This window comes from Nipponia nippon, unplaced genomic scaffold (assembly GCF_047370975.1).
Source record: "Nipponia nippon isolate SJK-2023a ecotype South Korea unplaced genomic scaffold, ASM4737097v1 scaffold_26, whole genome shotgun sequence".
NCBI classification, from domain to species: domain Eukaryota; kingdom Metazoa; phylum Chordata; class Aves; order Pelecaniformes; family Threskiornithidae; genus Nipponia; species Nipponia nippon.
In genome coordinates this window covers 2,881,215-2,904,454 of record NW_028262343.1, presented here as the reverse complement: position 1 = coordinate 2,904,454, position 23,240 = coordinate 2,881,215, and the positions used below count along the sequence as shown (strand labels likewise).

General features: G+C 37.3%; 1 protein-coding gene across 1 annotated transcript in view; it reads left to right on the top strand.

The window, feature by feature from the left end:
* LOC104015382 (homer protein homolog 1) overlaps positions 1-22,121 on the top strand; it is a 100,632-nt gene extending 78,511 nt beyond the window's left edge. Inside the window, exons 7-9 of the mRNA XM_087762628.1 lie at positions 7,965-8,075; positions 9,739-9,819; positions 13,853-22,121. Of these exons, the coding sequence (XP_087618754.1) occupies positions 7,965-8,075; positions 9,739-9,819; positions 13,853-14,041 (381 nt within the window). The 3' untranslated portion in view covers positions 14,042-22,121. The remainder of the gene's footprint in view (positions 1-7,964; positions 8,076-9,738; positions 9,820-13,852) is intronic.
* Positions 22,122-23,240: the final 1,119 nt, after the last annotated feature.

Here is a 23,240-nt window from a genome sequence, read left to right as displayed (position 1 = left end):
GATATCATAGAAAGGAAAGGATTGTATGGTGATATGAATTATGGAAAGTAACCCAAAGTTTCATCTTTGTCATGTAAAAAATGAAAATTATACATTTTTTCTTGCATGCTAACTGCTAAAGTAAATCATCCTATGCCACTGGGCAATAACACAGAGTAATAACACCAGTGCATAATAAAAGAGCTGCAGTCCTTGAAGATCATTCATCTTCAGGAAAAGAAACCTGAGATAACAAGAGATGAAGGCAAGTGATCAAGCTCTTGGGTATTCCTGAAAGAACAGAGAGGTAAACTCTTGAATTCTAGCTTATTTTGCCAGGATTTCCTAGGAAATAAGTTAAAATTAGCTTATTATATTCCGGTTCTTTCATTCAATGAATTAAATAAGTATGAGGACATCTTATGTAGTCATCAAAAACACCTGACAAATAATGGACCCTAATTTCACTCCTGTTAAAAGACATTTTAAAGTGAATATTAAAAAAATGCATGAAGATACAGAAATAAAACCATAGTCATTTTACTGGGCTATTTCTGGGCTACTTAAAGAAAAGAATCTATAAAAGCAGTTATTAAAGTCCACAAGAAGTATGGGATGCCATATAAGCCATCTGCTCAGATTATCAAAAAAATTTCTATAGAAAATCTTTGCAGTCACCTCCACGTTTCTACCAGCTGCATTAATAATTGAATAACCAAAACTCAATTTTGAACATGCAGATGTGTGCTAAATGTGTGCTTGCTGAATCGGAGCCCATATTGTGGGCTTCTTACTTGCTGAGAAGTCAGTGCTTATTGAACAACTTATTAGCACCACTGTGGGACTACTGTGAATAACTGTTTGGTTTTATATCACCAAGGAAGGATATTTTCTAAAAGTGGAAATATGAAATAAGGTGACAGAAAGTGTGGTAACAAGAAATTTATGAATGGAGTTTTGATCCAAAAATTTATTGGCAATGCACCTTTTTAATGTGATGCCTATCTCTTGTCATCTTCCCTTTAAGACTGTGTCCCTCCTACCCCCATATTTAAATTTGGTTTGATTGATTAAAGAAAATTAGAGAAAAAGAAAAGAGTTATCCAAGTATAACTTCCTTCTTAAGATATTGTAATTAGCTTGTGGCTAGATAGTAGCTTGGTACCATTTGTTTAATAAAGAAAATAGATGAGCATTTTGCAGGGTAAATATGGTTAGTTTGGCAATTTAATCAAAACAGTGGGATTACCATTTTGCTTGTATTTGTCTATGCATTTAATTGAAACAAATGTGTGTGCAGATGGACCAATCCTGAGTGCACAAAAAATGGACAACTAAGTCCATGTTTTTACATATGCAGTCCTTTCATCTGGAATTGCAAGCAAATTCTCGTTGCACTAGAAACTCCCAAAAAGGCAAAAAAAAGGGCAGTTCTTGCCCAAGTGAGGTCATAATGTTAAATATTGACCAAACGTTCATAAAAGATGTTCTGGGGAGTATTAGGGTTTTCTACAACACAGTAAGATCTGGAAAGGCTAATTGTTCTAACTGTGATAGTTGAGTTTTTAGAAGATGTGGGAATATAGTGACTTTGGTTTTTATTTTTGAAATTACAATCTTGCCTTAAAAAAGAGTTTATGTTTTAGAGCAGGCTGTAATTATCTGCATGAGGTCTGTTATCCTTCTTACAGTGGAACTAGTTTCTAATAAAAAATCCAGAGTAATATTTTAAAAATCCTTAAGAAGATAAACCATTGCGGAGGCTGACCACCTTCTTTGCATGGAATTAGGGGATACCAAAGAAAAAATATGAGCATTTTATTTCAGGGGATATGTATTTTTCTCTCAGATGTACATTTTTGCTCCTCCAATATCCATTTCAGCTATCATAAGTTCCATATTAATTTTGAAATGGTATATGTTGTCAGTCTTGACGTTAGAGTATCAGAGCATTTCCTAGGACAGGATTTCTGAAATCCAGCACGTACTCACAGCTCCCTTTCTATGCATGATTCTTAATATAAATAATCCACATCTAGCCTTTATCAAGATTCAACCCTTAGTTCATACTTACAGTTTACTAAAAAGATGGCCCCTTTTCAGACAGAGCAGGTGAACCAGGTTATGGTAGTTTTGTTTTCTGAAATCAAAATGTGAATTCAGCTTTTTTTTATGGATGATGAAGTGAAGGCAAGTCCTTTCTGTCTTTTTCTGTTTGCCTTGATTTGTTTTTAGAGCAGATTTGCATTTAGGACCCAAGACTATTTCATTGGGGTTTTTTTCTGGGAATTCACTTTCACTGAATGTGGGGTGATACAAAAGTGTCATATACAAGATTATAATTTGGAAAAGAAATAAAAACAACCAACCAAACTGCTGTCACTCTGGGAAAGGAAAATAGTGTTTTCACTGATGGGTCCCTCATCCCCATCTTCATCATCTTTCTAAAAAAACTAAAAAATGCTTTAAAATCATACATAAGAACATACACAAACATGCCACAACATTTTTATGTAGTCAAAGCTTTGTAGAATAAAATATATCCTATAATTCCAAAACTCCATTGGAGAATGAGTTAATGGAGTTAAATCCTCAGGATTAAAGGATGGCATATCTGTACCATGTTTGCTATTGCATGTATTTCATGAGCTGGCCAGATAGCTGGAAAAAAACATTTGCTAATTAGATTGCAGAGAAAGGGATGTTGCCTGAAGTTAGTATTAGCATTATCAGCTGCAAATAATAATGCATGGCTGAAGCTCAAAGCATCGATTTTAGTACACTTCTTATATTTTCAAATATTCCTACTGCATTTTCATTACTTTCTTCACAAAAATCAAGCAGATGATGGATTATTCCTCTTTCATCTCTGTAGGAATGAATAACTGTGGAAAACATTTTGATATTTTCATGGCTTGAGGCATCAGTGCCCACAGAGAAAAATGTGTCCTTTTCAGCAAAATCTTTAATTGTTTTCTCAGTTGAAAAAAGTACTATATTGTTGGTAATGCACAAAACTCCCCCTGCCCCCAGGTTATGATTTTATCTATGGGTAAATCTTGGAAAACTACAATAATTAATTTGCTGTCAGAAGTGATGTATATGAATAATACTATGGTGCACTTTTTGTTCTTTCAACAACAACCTTGAAAAGCAATTTTCCTTGTTTTCTGCATTTTCGTATTTCTTAGCACCAAAAATCTTTCCAGAGTTTTATTCTTGAAAGCTATGCTTTTTATTTTTATGATCGGCTTGTTTGCATGCTGTCTTGCATCTTACTGTCCACCATGAAGAACTGAGAAGCTTCTTCTGCATAAATTATGTGAAACTTTATGCAGTTATTCACAGTTTTGCTGAGCCATGCAACATCATTTCTCTTCTCATTGTGGAAAGCAAAGGGCTCTTCTTTGTAGGAGGTTCATCTTGAATTATTGATGGAATAATATTATCACAGTCACAGTTATGATCCATTTAGGAATGTAACTCAACCAGCTAAAAATACATAATTAATACTTAAATTCAGTCTTGCATGTGAGCACTCTGCCTGTTCTGCACTGTAGCCTGGGTTAGTAGACCTTAGATATTGCTTTCCACAATAAATATAAGGGATAAAAATATCTTTAGGGAACAAGAAGTTAATAGTGTCAGGTATATCTATAAAATAGGCTACAGCAACACTGAAAATATGTTCTAATCTGTCTTTCTTTGCATTTCTGTAGTAGTTGAAGTAATTTCTGTATGAAGTTTAGAAGGAATTTCATGATCTGCTGGCACTGAATTTAAGATGCTGAATAAAAACTATTGTTGCTTGAGATCAGAAGTGTACAAATTTATCTCAAGAAAGTGGTTTGAAAAAATGAATCAACCTGCAGCAAACAGCTCAGATTCATTCCATCAATAATTGCTCAGGGAGGGTTACCACTCAAAATATTTCTGTCATTCCCACTTCTTTGCCTCTGTCTAACCAAAGCCTTCAGTCATAAAGCAGTTGTCTGTGTTGAGATTTGGTGCAATCTCCTCTCTTGGTTTCTTTGTGCTTTGATTTGGTTTGTTTTCTTTGAGAGGTTCTTCAGTCTTCTGAAGCTTTGAGCAGTCACTGTCTTACGCTCACATCAAGTCTGTAACTCCTCGTTGTGTTACGTGGCCCAAAGCCTCACTCCTCCAGTCTTCCCAACAGCCCAGTGTGCGCTAGCTGTTTGCTACAATGAAAACTTCTGCCTGGCATCCTCCTCTATTTGTAGGCTGTTGACCCTAGATCAAAATTTCCAGAAAACTCTTGAATGGCCTCTGCTGAGAAGTTCTAGGCTCTGCCAGAACAATTTGCCTTGCTGTCTTACTTCAGCTGATGTATTTCGCACTGAAGTATGCAGTTAAGTATAATAATGGCCATATACTAGAACAGTTAGCTCATTAAATAGTCACTAAAAAGCCCTTTCAGAATTTTTTTCCCTACGTACAATCCTTACCTGGATGATAAATGCAAAATAAAGAAGCAGAGGCTAAGAACAATATTGTTTTTCTTTTTTAGTCTCAAATATGAAGCCACAGTATTGACTTTTTTCAGATATGCAAGTCAGTGCAGTCTACGATAGCACAATAGAAGAACCTTGTTTAATCAATTATTGTTCAAAGACTGTTTTTTTGGTCTGAATTCTGTACTGGAAAAAAGGCTTAATCACAGGTACATTGCTTAGTGTTGCTGTGCAAAGACTTGAATGATTGACTGAGCCTTGCTCTTAAACATGAAACACTGAATGAGGAGATGTCCCTGAAAAGAGCATGTGGGAGGGTCAGACTAAAACATTTTAGCTTCCTTTTATGCTCCCTTCTGTGCATAATGCATAAACAGTTATTTTTAATGACTTTTGGACCACTGGTCATGAGAAAAATTCAATTTGAAACAAGGAAATAGAGCAAGTAAATGCTATCCAGATTTTTGCATAGAGCTTTATCTTTTGTTGCTTCTGTTTTCAATTGCATATTCTTTATATCACATCATTTTCCAGCCCATCTTACTCTACAGATTTTTTGAAAGGGTCACAATATGATTTTCTTTTTTACAGATACATTCAAAAAGAGAACATCATGAAGATATTTGACATATTTTCAGATCTCTGTAGGAATGGGCATTTAAATATGACTGTGATTAAAGTAAACCTATTTTTTTAATTGAATTTGTTCTTTTTTTCCAAGTTACTGATTTTTCAACAAACAGTGAACAAAACAGTTGAACAATGTATTATTTTCTTGCATAAGCAGTAAGAGATGGACATTTGCCCAGAGAAAAGCTGGACCAGAGTAAGACATCACAGCCCCTTTAGTGTGGGTAATTAATTGCCCTTCTGACAGTGGTTGCCTCTCTTAGCAAGAAGGTTTGTGAGAGCACTCCCTACTATGCTCAGGCAAAATTAGCTGTGTTTGCTTAAGCAATTTCAATAGGCATCTTGAGTTAGTGTGGACCAGAGTGCACTGGGGAGTGTTCATGTGAGCTACACAGCTGGCAGGGCTGTAGTGGGAGGTGTTTTCAGCCAGCAACAATACATGCAGCTGAGAGCTGTAACATTTCATCCACCCCAGTTCAATCCACCAGCCTCCTTGGACTTCAGGCTCGCGCCAACACATGCATCCTCACCATGTGTACCAGCCCAGAGGAAACCATGTGGAGAGCAGTGGGGTCCAAGCCCTTCCTTAGTCACAGGATGGGACACCTCTGCACCTGCTTCTAGGGCACTAGGCGCTAGGACAGAGGTGATTCAGGGACTGGGTTTTCTTCTGTCTCTCCTGTCGAGGCTCTTCCACTTTGCGTAAATGAGTATTCACTGTGCCAGTACTTGGTAAGAGCCAGCAGGTATTGCCAAGTGCAATAGCTTTAAAAGACAGATTGACCTTCTTGGAGGTTACCATGCAACGTTCCAGTCTTTACCAATGGGTAGGAGAGGGTCTGACCCTGGGTTCCCATAACAACCCTAGCCCTCGGTTCACAGAGGCTTCCACCTCCAATTCAAGACTCAGTTCAGCAGAAAAGCATGGAAATGTTTAACAAGTTGAACTTCAGAAGGGGTGAAGGTGGGCGAGGTGGGTGAATGTGACAGTTCCAGAAAAACTTAGGAATGAACTAGAGCTCTGCATAAAGCCACAGTGGCAGAAATACCTATGTACAACTGTGGCAGCTATGCTAGATGGTGAAGGGTTCTTGACTGGAAAAGACCCTGAGCAACCAAATGTGATTTCAAAATTGGCCCTATTTTGATCAGGAGGCCTCGACCAGATGACCACCAGGGTCCCCTTCCAGCCTAAGTTATTCTGTGCCTCTGTGATTCTTGCTGTATTTAGATGTTAGTTCAGACACTGTTTAGATATAGGTTTATCCCAGTCAGTGTGTTGCAATTCTGCTTGTTTGTTTTTTGTGTAATTATAGTGGCAAATACTGTAATAGTCACAATTGGTAGCAGTCACAAATCATCTAAATAGATATATTTTTGTGTAATTGAAGCAAATTGAGAAAATTATCCAAGACTTCAGTCGTAATGCTCAGTGGCATATAAAACTGAGCAAACTGCTATTACTTTTTTGCCATGAGGACCAATATTTCTTTTGGGACAATTCCAGCCAATAAGATAGGTCTTGGGGGTGAGGGGTGGGGTGTTGTGTTACCAAACTTTCTCCTCATCCCTCATTCCCCTTACCCCTCCCAAGAATTTGCTGTAATCTCAGTTTCTCTCCATTTATAAGCCTGATGTGCAAAAATGTCTAATCATAGTTTTCCAGTAGAAGAAACTAGACTTGTCATAGCTGTTACAGAGGGGAAGTTCATGCTCTGTGACTCAGAAAGCAGAAGCTGATAGGGATTTTGTTTTAATTTTCTTGTATTTCATCTTGGCTTTCCTTCAACTTCTCCCTGAACTCAGTAATCTACCTTTTGAGCTACAAACCATTCAGAGTCTGAAATTACTGGCATCACAGTGGCTTCACTAGCTAGACTACATCGGTGCTGGAGGGCACCAACCTTGATTTCTCAAGATGTTCTTTTATCTAAGAAATAAAATTATCTTGGAGAATACATGCCCTCTGTCTAGGGGCTACTTCTCTGAGAAAGGTAAATGGAGACCTTAAGGTTTTTGTTGCAGTATTGGGTAGCACAGAAATATACTTTGTTCAAAGGAGTTTTGGGGCCAGATTTGTTAGTTACTGTAGGTAGATGATGCAGCTCTGTTGAAGACTATATACTAAGATTGACAGGCACATATCTTCTGGAAAAAAATGAGTTATTGTATTTTTAATATTTTAACAGTTTGTTACTAAAGAAAAAGGTTTTAGTGCAAACATCCATGCAGGCATGTGTTTGCTGCCTGCTAATAAAGAGTAACTGTACAAATCCAAATTGTGCCATTAATTGTTGTCTTTGTGACTGAGAGATGAGATCCGAAAGTAGAGGAAGTAAGAAGCTGGCACCTGTACATTGGTGGCTGAGTGTCTGCTATTACATTGTTGATGCTGAGTCAGAAATTGAGTCTGTGAAATGTTAATTGGTTTGCTAGGAAGTAGGTGAGCATTGTGGCTTTAGTTGATTAAGATAGTGCAACATTAAAAAGTGTCAGATGGAGAGGTTAGTTAGACAGACAGATCTGTGTTTAATCATCTAGAAGGGATTACCATTTCAGAAACAGAATTCAGCTTCTTTCATAAAATTTTCAATAATTAGTAAGTATAACTTTTAATTAATGTTTTTTCAGCCTGCAACATGCTAAATTTATTGCTTCCAAGATATTACAATAAACGTTAGAAGTCATAGCAACCATTTTATGCAAAACAATTTTTAAGGAATTTTATGCTAACTTCATAAGAACACCTTCACCATTTTAATCAACATAAGTCACCCAGAACTAAGGGTATATTTCAAATGCAGCTATTTATGCAATGAAGTAATAGTACCTTGAATCTGTTGCAATTAATTCTGTATGTGTTGCTTCTACTTATTTCAACAGGTGACTGAGCTAGAGTGTGTGAGCAGTCAAGCCAATGCCGTCCACACACATAAAACAGAATTAAACCAGACAATACAGGAGTTAGAGTCTACGCTGAAGAAAAAAGAGGAGGTATTTGCTAACATTTTATTCTTGGCTTTTCTGTTATGTCATTTCTAAAGGCTTTCAATATTAAACTTGTGATGGCTGGTTAATACTGTATTATTTCCTATAGATGTTACAAAGTAAAATCAATTTTTCAGCTTCTTTGAAATGATTAATATTTTTCTGTGTATATAATTACATCAGTCCAATATAGAGCTGGGTATCTTAACAACAAAAAAAAGTATCATTTTTTCATGTTTGCTTTTACCAAGCATCTCTCTTTGCAAAAGTAAGTCTGCATTGAGACTATGTAGTTTCTACAGAGCAGTCATCACACTGATGCAGTCCAAATTCACTAAGGGAAGCAGTCATAAGCATGCTTTCCTTTTTCTGGAGAGTAGGGTTTGGAACAAGTAATAGATCAATGTCTTTTTCAGGCCAATCTGTTTTTCAGGCTATGTTAATATAGCTGACTTTTATGATCCCTAAGATCAGTCCTTTTTTTAAATGCATACCAAACCCCCAGCCTGTAACTTGATGATATTTATTGTGCTATGTGCCTTGGGCTGGACCAGCAGCAGGAAAATACAAGGCTGGCATAGGTCCTAGAGGAAAGCAGATTTGTGCCACAGAATGATCGAGAATCACCCTTTTATGGATGGAAAAAGGAGGTGGAAGGAGCCACGTATGAAGGATTGTTTGCCCCATGTAAGACCAGATCACTTGAGCCCTCCATGACAGACACAGTGGGCACTGGTGTGCATGTTCGGAGGGGCAGTGTATCTTGCAGGGTCTTGCCTCCAGTGGGGCTGTTGTTGGGTGTTTCTGAGGAGAATGCATGAGAGGCACAGTAGTTACAGAATATCCTCCCAAAATGGAACAAAGCCTTTTCCAAACTCCCTCATACTTAAGAGATTAGCCTCAGGTTGGTAATGTTTCTCATTTTGGTGCCCATGTGCTTTTGAATTATGCTGAGCTGTTGGATGCAAAGAGATCTTTCTGAAAGGGGTTCTGGGAAGTGACTGTGCCCTTCTGGGGAAAAGTATTTATTAAAGTTTGATACCTTTTAGTTTCATTAACTGTTTCTATTCTTGTCTCCTGAAAGTAAGCTAAGAAAAGGTTTCTCTTCCATTCCTTATTTTATCTATATTTGTTATTTTTATACCTTATTACTTTCTTCTTGCTAAATTAAAGATACCGTTTCTTTTAGACTCTCTTTTTACAGAAATCAATGGTCAAAGCAGGCAATTTTTTGATGCTCAGCCCTGCCGCTAGTGACATAATAAGCAGCTCACAGATGAAAAGCTGTGAAAATTTTCTCTTGAAAAAATGGAGGATAGATTGTAATAGAATTTAAAGTATAAAATTGTTTCTCTAATTACAAGGACTCTTAATTTTCTAGGAAAACATTACTTCAGATCTTTTGGGAGAGAAAGACTTGGACTTTTATAGCAAAGAAAATGTTTATCTGTATTGTTGTTTATTCACAATAGAATTGCTGTTTTGGGACTGTGATTCGGGAATATTGGGAGCAGGGCTTAAACTTCATGTGCTATGATGGGCAGTAGCTAAATGCCAGTTTTGATATCATTGCAATGGCTTGCTCAGGAGAAGCAGCAGCAGCTAGCTTACCTGCACTGAGGCCAAGCCAGGTAACGTGTTGATAGTGAGGTTGTTTCTTCTCCCTTAGGAAATAGAAAGATTGAAACAAGAAATCGACAGTGCCAGAGAGCTCCAGGCACAGAGGGATTCTTTGACCCAGAAGTTACAGGTGAGCTATAGTGTATCATCTTAATTTAGACAGAAGGGAAAAATGATCATCAAGTGAGCAGTTCACATCAGCAACTTGTGCTATATTCACTGAAGGTGCCAGATAAATATGTAAGTTACATTGTGTTGTGAAGTGGTGGGTTGGGATGTTCCTTGGGAATTTGTACCAAAATTTCCACCTGCTGTAAGTCGTTATTTTTTCCTGAGGGAACAGACCCAAATTTCATTTACAAGTCCACAGAATAGGCTTGGGCTGGCAGATGTACTTCATTGATACATGTTCTAGGCAATTCTGGTCTCATTTTCACTGCAGTGTCTTCCCATAGGTCTTGTGTGCCACTGAACTGTCAGGCTGTGTATCATCATGTTAGGATGAGTTTGTATTCAGCTTTTAAACGTGCTTTGAGAAAGGTTAAAGCATTCTTGTGTACTACAGACTTCAAAAATGCACTCTGACATTTTCTTGGAATTAGAATAATTGTGTTTTTCTTGTTTTTTTCTGGGTTGTTTCTTTACTGTGCGTAAAGCCAGATAACTCAGTCTGCTGGAAACAGTATGCCCTCAGTATACCCTCACTTGCTATGTCTGAGCTCCTGTCCTGTCGCTGGGCTGACCAGCCAGCACAGACATACCTTCCTTGTGAAACCTGTCTTCTGAATGAGGCTGATCCAAAGCTTAGTTGGGTTTAAACTCTGAATTCAGACTTCAGAGTTTTGATAGGACTGGATATTCAGGCATTAAATAGCTCCAAATCCAAAGTGCTGAAAGGTGACCCTCGCTGTTCTGCGGCTTGACCTAAATCACTCTGAAAACAAGCCCTGTCAGACTATCCAGAGCTTAAAAATCATTAAGCAGATATTCTTTGAAATCCATTACATGAACTGGAACTTCCTTGAATCTCATTTTAACCTACAGAATAAACCACATAAGAACAAAATGAGTTTATTCATTTTTCCCCATTCTTAAGTCAAATTATTTGGAAAAAGTATGTTATTACGGTATTTCTTTAAAGACTGTTTTGAATACACCTGAGCTTGCCTATTCCACTGTTCCAAAAATTGTTGCTGGCTTTAGACTAAGCATGGGAGTTTTCAGCTGAAAAGGAACTTATCTGAGAGACTCAAAAGGAAGATTATAATGAAAGTTGTTCTAGCAGTAGCATATGCAATAATTTCAGTGTAAGATCACATGAAAAGTAATAATGAGCTGAGAACTAGCTATCCTTAGAATTATGAGAGACTAGTAAGAGATGAAAGATGTTTTAGAATTAGAAAATGCTAAGGTTTTATTAAAAATTATACTTTATAAAGTCACTAGCTTCCTTTTGATATATTTATATCTTTAGTAACCAAATGGATATATTATGTATATGTTACCATATGTCGCATTGTAGGCGATCAGTTTCTGAAAATGGTTCTATATGATTCTATTCAAATAAATTTAAAGCTGTCTTAGGATCCAAGTTAAAAGTTGCCTTTCTTCAGCTTAAAGCTTATTACTGACCTGATGCAGCCCATCTAAAAGATCTTGAATCTTTGCTTTGTTATAATCTTCTTGCTTTGATAATACTGGCTTTCTCTGAGCCACTTCACCCTACATCTGTGATGTCAGTGAAATGGTGTTTTCTTCTGTAGCTCCAGACTAACCATCTCACATCTGTTCACTTAGTTGACTCATCATCTGTTTTCAGGGTGATTGTCTCCAGGGTCCGTATCTGTTTGTCTCACTCTTTTTTCTTCTGCTTTATTTTTTTCCCTCTTGTGTTTGCAAATGGATTATGTAACTCAAATATTTTGGAATATAGCCTGTATGAAAAAATCTATGCAAAGAAATTATTGTTTCAAGGTGTATTACATTTCTGACACACTCATATCAGGGAATGAATTAGAAATACATCATTGGCAAATTCCAGTGAAGAGCAGTATGTTATCACTGTGAAGGGTAAGTATCGGGGCCCTTGTTACTTAATAATTTCATTAGCAATGTAGAGAAGACCTATCAATGAGTCATGATCAGTGTGACTCTCACAGTAAGTCAGGATATCTTTATTACTGTGGCTGATTACTAAATATAGCTGTTGTGTATGGTTTGAATATTTTAATCGGATCCTTGCACTGAATTCCACAAAATATTATTACAGTGCAAACAACAAACATAACGGTAATAATTTATTTATTTCTTTTCTAAAACAAAACAATGTATGACAAATGATTGTGTCTGCTGTAAGAAAAGCTTGAAAAAAACAGTGTAAAATAAACCTTGTAAAGGGCCTGAATGTATCAAAAGAGTCAGTTTAGCGTTAGATGAGATTAATTACAAATAAAGTTAAATGACACAACTAGGGGAATAGATTATATCACATGGACATCTCTCCATTTCTTCCCATCAAGAAGCAACAGTTTTGAGGTACGCTGACTTGTAATAGGAAACTGCACAGGCTGGACATGAACTTGTAATGTGATAAAAATCAGTAATACTAATCTTAGGATGAATATGTGTAAGGATCAAATGTAAAATTTGGGAAGAAGTGTTTTCCAGAAATTAAAAGCAACAGCTCATGGCATATTTCAGTTAGTTCTACTTCCCATAAGTCATTAAATATGTTAAGCACAGGTTAGGGAAAATAAAACAGAAGGAAGTATGGGAGGAAGTATATCTGAGGAAGTGTTTGGGAAAGTTAAATGTATATGGATTAAGAAAGAGATATCAAGAATGGAATATAAATAAAGCACACAAGCTGAAGGTTTAAACAAAAGAAGGGAACTCTTCTGGTTTGAAGAGATACAGGGCAAGGACTATCAATGGAGAGTTAAAGGGAAACACCTTATGCTGAATATCAATAGAAGTTCCTACATCTGACATAAAGCTTTGTGACACAAAGCCACTGTAAAGGTAAGCGGTGTTTAAAAACTGTTAATGTACGTAAATACGAATTCATGATGCACTTTTCCAGAGAACAGCTGCGCAGGGTGTATGGTGTACTAAATACACTGTCCCTGTGCTACCTTTGAGAGTGTTTTTCATAACTGAAATTATGAAATTCAGCATGAATTTATGAGACGTGCAATGAATGAGACAAATAACAATATGCTATTCCAGATCCACGTGACTGCTACATCATTAGTAATTTGATAAAAGAGAGGGCATCCAGTTTGCACAAAGCAGAGCAGCTGTGACCTCCCTCCCATCACGCGCAAGCCAGAGCTGTGAGGGGTCCCAGCAGACAGTGCTCCCCTCCTGCTGGCTGGCACAAGGGGGCTTCTGTTCCTCGTGAATGAGAGCTGAGCTTGCTCAGGGTCAGATCCCCTCAGCTATGTGTAACGTGCTGCTGCTTCGTCTTTCCACCTGCTGTATGGGAACAGCTTGTCTGTACAGCATTGATGGCTCGCACACTTTCCCTGCTCCCACAGCTACACTACTGCAGAGCCTGCAGGTGGGAGCTCCAGGACACAGTGCAACGAGACAAGACATTCAGCTTGCACTTGCTGGTTTAAATTTGTTACAATAAATTTCACCTTGACATCAGTCTTGCTAGTTTATGTTTCTGTCTTAATTTTCAATGTGGGACAGGAGTAAGGTAGTACTCCTCCATCCATAAAGCAGTATTCTGGATGAGCTTCTATATGAGACCATTTAATGGGGACTGTGTGCTTGAGCAATTCATATAGTCTAAATAAAGGAATACTTGAACTTAAATAAACCTTTGAGAAGCTGTTTTCAGTAGGTGGCATATTTCTGAATGATAGAAGCGATAACTTACCTGAATATCACATCCGTTGTTCACTGACTAAATTTTATCCCTGTCCAAAAGTTTCTGTCCTTCAGATGAATTACTGAAAAAAATGGAGGAAATGATAGTGCATATGCAATCCTAATAACAATTTGGGTTCTGGTTTTGGCTTAGTGGAAACTATAAAGGGTCACAAATTGTTTCAAAAACCAGTTGACAAAAACAGCGCACGAATACCAGCAGGAGGTTAGCCTGCTTTCTGTTTGCAGACAACACATTAACATGTTATGTATTTTCTCTGAAGGAAGTAGAAATTCGAAACAAAGACCTGGAAGGCCAGCTGTCTGATCTAGAGCAACGTCTGGAGAAAAGTCAGAATGAGCAAGAAGCTTTTCGCAATAACTTGAAGACACTTTTAGAAATTCTTGATGGAAAAATATTTGAACTAACAGAGTTACGAGATAACTTGGCCAAGCTAATAGAATGCAGCTAAAGAAAATGGGATTTCAGTGCCAATCAGCTTAAAGATGCACTGTCTCTCTTCATAGGACTGTGTTGGGCTCCGCATCAAAGTTGCACAAAATTAGAAAATGCTCCTCTGAGAGGGCTTGTTTTAAATATTGAGTCATATTTCAATGTAAAATTTAGAACTTAGCTTGTAGCTAGTTGAAGAAAAAAAACAACAAACAAACTTGAATTACAAATTACCTCCTTGTACATTATTGGCCATAGATAACTTGAAAGATATTAGCAGTAACTGAATGCAATCCTTTTCTAATTATCAGTGATGGAAGAATTAGTAGTGTCCCAGGTCACATCCCCTTTTTGTGATAGATACAATATAGGTTATCTGCTGTTTTATTTAAGATATTTAATCGCTGTGTTTTGTGCAAGAACTTAGTGATGACAGCCCTGTATTTTGTTGTTCTTAATAATTTCTCAGGATACTTTCCACTGTGGAGCAGCAGTGCCATTACCAATTTATTCTTGCCAGGAGTGAGAGAGAGTTGCATCTTTAATTGAAACAAAGTTACTATAACTGCTTGTATAAAGTTCTTCCTTTTGGGGACTTTTGGTTAGTTGTTTGGGGTTTTTTTTGGTGATTTTTATACACACACACACACACACACACACTGGAAGATACCGTATTTCTTTATGGAGCTTACTCTGGTGTTCTACAATATTGTCCAATGTAAGGTTTACTTTTTCATATGAATTCCATGTAATTGCAGTGAGATACTATCTTCCACTTAACTATATTTTGAAGCCAACCAATGATGGCAGGTGAGTCCCCCAGGAAAAAAAAAAAAAAAAAGGCAAAAAACCCCTGAGAATTTTAAATGTAAAATTTGACATGCACAGATAACAATAGCCAGTTGTTTGTTTTCTGGCCATGATACATATATCGACTATCTATGTTCAATTAACTGTTAACCTGTTCTGCAGGAGACTTTTTCAGACTGTCACATGAATTTCAGGTTTTGTGAAAAATGGGTTATGGAGAGCATTGTTTATTACAGATTGCATTAAGGGCATACAGCTATTGCAAGGGATTACTTGTACACTGAACTTGTCCAGCCAAGAAAGCTGTTTCTAGAAGTTTTGTTGTCATAACAAATTGAAATGTTTACTCTTTTATGGGTCTTCATATCACATCTTTATTGAAACCGCACCAGGCAATATTCTGAACTGTTAACTAAATGTTTAAAAACAGGAAATTGAATTCAATTATCCTCAGTAAGCAGGTTTTAAAGTTGTTTTGATGTAATTTTAACAGACTTTTGACAAACATGCATTTCTTTATATACTAGATTTATTTTAAAAAAAAACAAAACCAAAACTCTTTGAAAGGTAAGCCAAGTGTCATGTGTCTTGCATCATTCTTGCCATAAATTGCTTATAATGTTGAAGAGGGCTTTTTTAAAATGTATGAATGAGTGTCAGACTTCAAAGTTGAAAGATGCACTGACCTTTGTTTGCTCCCCAAAATAATTTGAATATTAAACATGAAATCTAGCCACTTAATAAATTTGTACAACACAATTTTCTCCACTTAGAGACTGCCATTCAAAACTAGAAAAGATAAGTTTGTTTTTATGTGTGTACTCTGTGTATATACCATATAATACACACAGGTTCTCATTTATATCAGAAATACGTGCTTTATTTCTAAAATACTGTGGTTTTTTTCTGTACCAGTAATTTATCAGGTGTCCTCTGACTAGTCAGGAAAATGGTTTAGGTCAAATGCTAAACCGTCATGTATTATACTGTATGTAATGTACACAATGTTTAAGTTTTCTCCATATTTTTAGGGTATTTTCTCAACTATTTTATTTATTAAAGGGGTGGGAGGGAGCTTGGTTCAGCGTGCTACTGGTTGAAAACTTTGTGGTGAGCTACATGTTTTTCATTCAGTGGATTTTAGACAGTGGTGTGTATATCTTCATCAGGTCCAGATGAACAGATATGACCAGTTTTTAATTTACCTGGGGATGTTTGGGCCTGATTCTCTTATCACTTGTGCTGCTGTAAACCAGATGTGTCCTTGATGTGATGTCAGCAACATTCAGTTGGCATAACATCTGTGAAAGTGCAAGGAGAATCTGTCCTGTTAATGCTCAGTGGACATAATAAGGATGAAGAAAGAATAAAACCACAGAAACCTGATGATGGAATAATTGTAATATTATTTTTAATGATATTATTATCGACATTTTTAAAGATATGATGTCATTTACATGTGGGAAAATAGTGGACAGAAATATTTCCACTTACATTTTGTGAATGTGTGATACATGAGTATTTCTATATATACGTACACACATATGTATACATAGATCATGGAAAAATTTAGATGTGCACTTTTTTAATATTTTCCTATTGAAATTAAATTTAAAATTGGAAATTGATATTTGAGAATTTTTTTTCTCAGTAGATATGCTTCCTTTCCTTTTTTTAAATAATACAATTACTGAGGGCTGCACCTTAGCATTCCCAAATAGTTGTCAAACATAAATATGGGATAAGGTGGACATACGTGCACATATAAATAAAATCCTATTGCTAAGAGTATTTTTAATGTTTATTTACAGTAGGTGAGTGTTTGGAAATTGCGACCTAAAGTTCATACTTAGGTGGTTATACCTACTGTAGCCTCTCCAATTCTATTTTAAAATAAAAGTTTGCTTTTTTGAAACATTACTTTTCCCAGAGACCGGTATTATGCATTGTATCTATCTTTGATGAAACTATGGGCATATGTATACCAGAAAACAGTGTTGAGTACTATAGCCTGAAAACATGACTGTGAACTTGCACAGGAGGGGAGAGCAGTCACACCACGAATAACTTGTTATACGGCAACTACAGTCTTGTAAAAAAAAAAAAAAAAAAGAATTACCAAAAAAATTAACAGAAATACCCCCCCCCAAAAAAACCCAAAAGAAAAATAAAAAAATATACTTTTTATTTTGAAATACACTTGCTGTTCTCTGGAGAATGTACTTTTACTCTTTATTTTTTTCTTAAATCTTTTTCAAGTATGTGCAAGTGATTGATAGCAGCAGCTACCTTAATCTTTCAGGTGCTACTGGATTTTGCATGTTATGTTGTGAAATCTTGACTTTGACAGAAAAGATTTTTTGTAAGTATATCCCCATCTGGATAGTTAGTTTTTGGAGTGTCTTGTTCATAATCCATATGCCTCAATGATCCAGAAATTGCATTTTTCTATGTGGACAAAGTAAAATGTGTGAATTAATCTGTCTGTTACAGACTGAGGATTCCTTTTCCTGGCTAATATATCCAGGAAAGAGGAGAACAAAATGAACTGATAATGCAGAAATGCTGTTATAAGGTCTCCAAGAAAATACATTTTCAGGTATAATAAATATATAAAGGGCTAAACCAGATGTAACACAAATAAGTATCGTTTAATGCTATTGGTGTCATTCCCAGGCTAATCCCTTTAAAGAAACCCCTGCAAGAATGAACAATGCGTCAATTAAAGATGAATATTTTGAGATGTGTCTTTTCAGTTGTCAGTTGTGGAAGGTTTCTGATTTCTGCTCATTTTTCTACTGGTTAGGGACTAACTTCATGTTTATCTTCAATAAGGGGCTAAACCTCAATTTGTTTTATCATCTTTTATATTCTGTACTGAAGTAGCCACTGAACAGCACTCTCTGAACACCGCGTTCATTAGGAGGTTCATTTCAAAGGCAAAATCAAGCCTTTTTCAGAAATACTGCATGAAAAGAGGAATGGAAAACTTGCAGACCTTAACTCTCTGCAGAACTGTGGATGTCATTAAAAGCGCTTAATTTGGTTGATTACAGAAATCTTGGATCTTGAGGCCAAATATAAATCTGATTAGAGATTAGGTCTGAATGTCAAAAGACAAAAAAAAAAAAAACCACCACCACAACCAACCATCAAGAAAATCCATCCAAATGCATGTAGTTTAGTCTCAGTAACTGGACATGCCAGTTAAGTGCACAGCTATACACTGATTTTTTTTTTTTTTCAGGGAATGGACCTGACTCTGCAAAACAATGTTCAAATTGTCTTGTTTACATTTTCTTAATAATGCTGCATATATGCACTATCTCTGGTGCTAAGCAGAGAACATATCACAGAAAAATAGGTATTTTTTTTTTTTTAAATCTCTGGTTTTGGTTAGTAGCATTAGTTCCTTGTTATACTCCACTTACTTCAGACAAGTAAAATGATTAATTTTCCCCATTATGTTAAATGTTTGGGAATGATGAACAGAGTTTTGTGTTAGATCCTGGAGTCAGTTCAGCTCATCTCCACTGTTTTGGCCATGCAACATAGCTGGAAAGCAGATGCAACTGTTTTATATCAAAAGACCTGCAATACCTCTAGATATTATGGGTTCTCACACCATATGGGGTCTCGTAGCTTGCCTGCCACAACCTCTCAGGGACTTGTAGCTGCCAGCACTGCCTCTGCACTGTTGGCAGCTCATCCTAGGACCAAAGAAACACAAGCATAATTTATACCCAATTTCTTCCTCATTGCCTGGTCTTGCACAAGCAAAGCTCAGCTGCAACAATACATCTGGCAGTTTGTGTCATTTTCAAATGCAGGCATGGAAAGGAGTAGTAACCATCAAAAATGTTTTAGATTTTTTGGGGGAAAATGTGGAGTTGTCAAAAAGATTGCCTTACATGGACCTTCACAAACAATATGTATGTGCATCCAGATGCTAAGGGGAGAGGAAGCCCTACACTGACAAGGTATGTTTACGTGTAATCTGCATGTATGGATAACCCTTTTGAGTTAAATTAAATAGGGTCATGCAGATATTTGCAAGCTTAAGTTTTTCAGAGAGGGAACAAGACCTTTGAAGTTCTCTGAGTCTGGATCGTATTTTGTTAAATGATGACAGGAATTTTCTCTAAACAAAACAAAGAAAATGGGAAGCAAAATGATCTTGTACTTCCCTGCAAGAGAGATATCACAGCTCTTAACTGTGGATGGAAATGTGAAAATTAAATCTACTTTCCCTGCATCTGAATATATGGTTCTTTTTTATAATTCCAGCAGTGTTTCTCAGGAACCAGAAATATGACTTAAAAAGCAGTGAAAGGCACAGCTTTCTCTTCGACTTTCACTTAGTGAGAGGAGCCAGAATAGTAATGTGTAGTCGAACAACTCAAGTAGTATCTAGTGTGAGCATCCTGCACCAAAGTCCCTACTGCTCAGCCTCACTGCTACACCCTGCTAGCTGTGGGGAAGCTAGCCCAAATGTGGCTGCACTTGCTGTCTGTCCCCGAGGCGTCCCCAGGGGGTTTGTTGTCCTTTGTTCAGAAGCTGCTAGTTCGTGTTGTAGCCCTTTTGCTCCAGAGCATTCTGCACATTTGCTGATTTGCATGCAGGGGGCAAAAACAGAGGGGAAATTTTGTTCAACAGATCTGAGAGAAGCAGAATAATGTGCTGGTTTGATATAAGCACCTTTTCCCCACCTCTTTAAAAGAAAAAGAAATTATGAATGCATTATTTGGGGTGGTTATTATTATAATTTGAACCTACAAAGTCAAAACTTTATTCTATTTTTCTTGTATTTTTCTTTTTTTTGTGTCTATGTTTTCTCCGGCATAACATGGAACAGCTAAGCATGTGTTTACAATAAATGTAAGAAAGTGCTAAACTGCTTATGGAACCAGATACATAAAAATCCAGTGCCCTGCTCACCAGGCAGGCACATCAGCAACCCAAATGAAAAGCACGTAAAAGATGATAGCTGTAGATATGGGTTGCTGCCTGTTGTGTCTGAACATTTCTTAGCCTCAGCAAAGGAGTCAGCAAAAGAAGCTGAGAGAAGAGGCAACAAGGAAGCATCAGGAAGTATTTTGAATCAAAGCTAGCTATAGCAGTGAGCAATGCAAGTATTTTCAGAAGACAGGAGTCTGCTCTTTGTTGATAATGACTGCATTTCAGAAATAGAAAATTCCTGTGAAGTGCATTTAATGCTTCAAGTCAAAATACAGTAACGTGTCAGGATTGGCAGGCTGTTTTCAGAAGAAACTGAGCTGATTTTCCTGCTAAAACAAAGGGATCATATACCAAGCAGCAAAACTTCCTGTCAAGCCAGAGGATGTCAGTCATCAATCACCTAGGGTAGGAGACAGGAATTTTTCAAAGGAATTAAAGCAACATTTGGAAACTTCCCTGAGAGAACCTGTACAAAGATGAGAGCAGAGCTCTGTGCAGCAGCTGCAATGTGCCTGAGTCAGACTGGGAAATCTAGCTACAAGACTTCCAGTCTGGACTGGCAGGATGGGTAGGTAGCAAACTGTGCTATAGGTTCAAAGGTTTTTATGGAAATTGTGACACTTTGGCCAAATTGCAACAATGAAGCTGTAACAAGGATGTATATCTAAACATAAAATTCAGAAAGGAATCAAGGCATCACAGAGCACAGCAGAAGTGAGTAAGCAACCACACCACAGATTCTTGGTACGTCCAAACATATGCGATCACCTCTATAACCCTGGTAGAGCAGAGGGTTTACTTATGGGATAAAACACCAACAGATTAACTTTCCATTGAAGCTGGCTTTACAGCTCAGGAATAGCTGCTAGGTGGCTGTGGAATTCACCATGACATTGTAAATCACTCTTTCAGTGTGCTGCACCAGAAAAGGAAGCCACTATTTGAGGAAGTTGTAAGCTGACCTCCATGACCCCCTAAGACTAGCTCTGTGTCTTATATTGGATAAAAGCTGGGGCATAGCTACTTGGAAAATAGTTAACTGGCAGCAATGGTGACAGTGATGGTTCAAGGGCTCAGGCCTTCATCATCTGGAAGGTCTTGGCAGATATAAGTGAAGAAATTCTAATTTACAGTATTTCAGTACCTTTATGAGAAATTTTTTTTAAGGAAACCCCTTGACTTGTTATTGCAATGATATTGATGGGCTAATGGAACCCATCTTAGTGTAGTCTTTGGAAACAGCTAGGCCCCTTCCACCAGTTGAGCTCCAAAGGGAGCAGGAGCTAAATTTTGTATTCAATCATTTAACCAATCTGGTACTGACAGTACCAAATGCTTTCTTATTCAGAAGCAACCCTGAAACTGAGTATCCACTAAGAATTTCAGCAAATTTGTGTATCTGGGCCTCATAAGGCAGAAAGACTTTAGAACTGTTGGGTAGCTGATGGCTGGGAGAGAACCCAGGTTTATCCCAAATGGCTGATAGCGCAGTCTTGACAAATGCTGGTTGGGACACAGAATTTCTGTTTAACATTTCTTATTGCAAATTGAGATTAAAAGCTAAAGGCTTGAAGGTGGGGGTTTTTTTCTGTGAAATGGGACAAAGTATTGACTTGGGACTGTAACTGCTTTTGAGTATTTAAATATGTTTTAGATGTAATAGATGTTAGATTGTATACAAAGCTAAGCAAAGCATGTCATGGTAGGCAACCTGCGGCTAATGTTTTCCCTGAAAATGTAGCCTGAGTAGACACATTCTTTTAAAAAAGTGACAAAATTTCATGAACAGAAATTTTCTCTATCAATCAAGCATGTTTAACTAATGCTACCTTTGACTGAGGACAAGTCCTGCACTCTTCCCTTCTCCCATCTTTTCCAGGAAAGGATTAAATGAGAATAGACATGCTGTGAGTGTCACTCGCTAGCATGAGGCTTTTCTTGATCCTGTCTGCTGGCCATGAGCACCAGAGAAAGTGGTTGAATGACTAGACCTCGCAAAGGCAGCTCCAATAGCATGGCCCAGCCCAGCATGGCCTGTGCCAGGCTGACCCACTGAGTGCAGTTTAATTTAAAGCTGAGTGACAGAGCAAGGCAGGGTGGGATGATGGGACACATAAAAGGCTGTTGCAGAGAGAGTGGAAATAATTTGTTCAGACAGTGGCAGTAGGCAGGACAAGAAGTAATGACCTTATGTTTCAGATATTAAGAGAAGCCTTCAGCCAGTAGGCACTGCAATGGATCACTTAGAGAGGCTGTGACCTTCCATCAGTAGAAGCCTTCAGGAAACTTATGGAATGACATACGTGCTCCTACAAGAAAGGGAAAGGCTATGTGATTTTTTTATTATTATTATTTTTTAATACCTATTCAAGATTTTTTTTTTCCTTTTTTTTTTTTAACATGTCATTAGAAACCAAGAGCAGGCTTCTTTGTCAAATTGTTTTTGCAGGGCTCTGTCCACTCCAGCAAGTGTGGGGGGGGAAGGCCATAACCTTATGATGCTTCATATGAAGTTGATTCATAAAACATCTGTTGCATTGTTTAAATTGTGCAGTTAACATGCATGGCAGTTTGAGCATGCATTGATGACTTTGTATGCTAAGAGCTCAGTTACATTTGTGCTGAAATTTAATGGGATTAAAATAAAGTACTGAGGAAAAAAATATAGTTAATATAAGTGCTTTGTATGAATTGCATGATTCTTCAATTTTTTCTTATTCCTGTGACTTTCAAACAGTAACATACAGAGGGAGTGTGATGCAAATTAGAGAAGTTTAAGATAAAAGAATGACGTAAACAGTGAATTATGTTTGAAAGACCATGAATGTGCTTGGCCTTATATAAGCAACGTGGGATATAGTGAGATGTCTCAGAGAAGTCAAGTCTGCTGCCTTCTGTGATGAGGAAAAAGTGAAAAGAAGATAATACAGGTGATGATAGCCTGTGGCACAAGAGTCTCCAACAAACATATCCCACAGACAGCACACAAATATAGTAGGAACAAAGGGAGAAGGCAGCAGATACAGGGACTGATCTTGAATGTAATTTTTCTTTTGTTTTACCAGAGTTTTGGTTGATTAATGAGGAGAGAGTGAACTCCAGCAGACAGGCAGCTCCACCAGCACTTCCTGTTGTGGCAAGGTTTTGAGGAAGATGTGCTGTCTTTTACTGAGTTGATGAAAGTCTGGACAGTCAACATGACAGTGGTGAAGATTTGCATAAAGTTTAGAGAAAGTAACAGAACTGAGAGTCTCAGAGCAAAGGTGGAAAGGGCAGGAAGGCATCTCAGTGGGAATGAGTCAGGTCTACAATTCCGCAGGATGGAAAGTTGGACAGAAACTTGCAGCACTTCTGTGAAGAAAGTGGGTTATGTGGCAATGCTGCTATAGCTACCTGGTAAAACCTTTGGAATAGTTGTCTGCTATAGTGCAGTTTGTATCAGCAAAGTG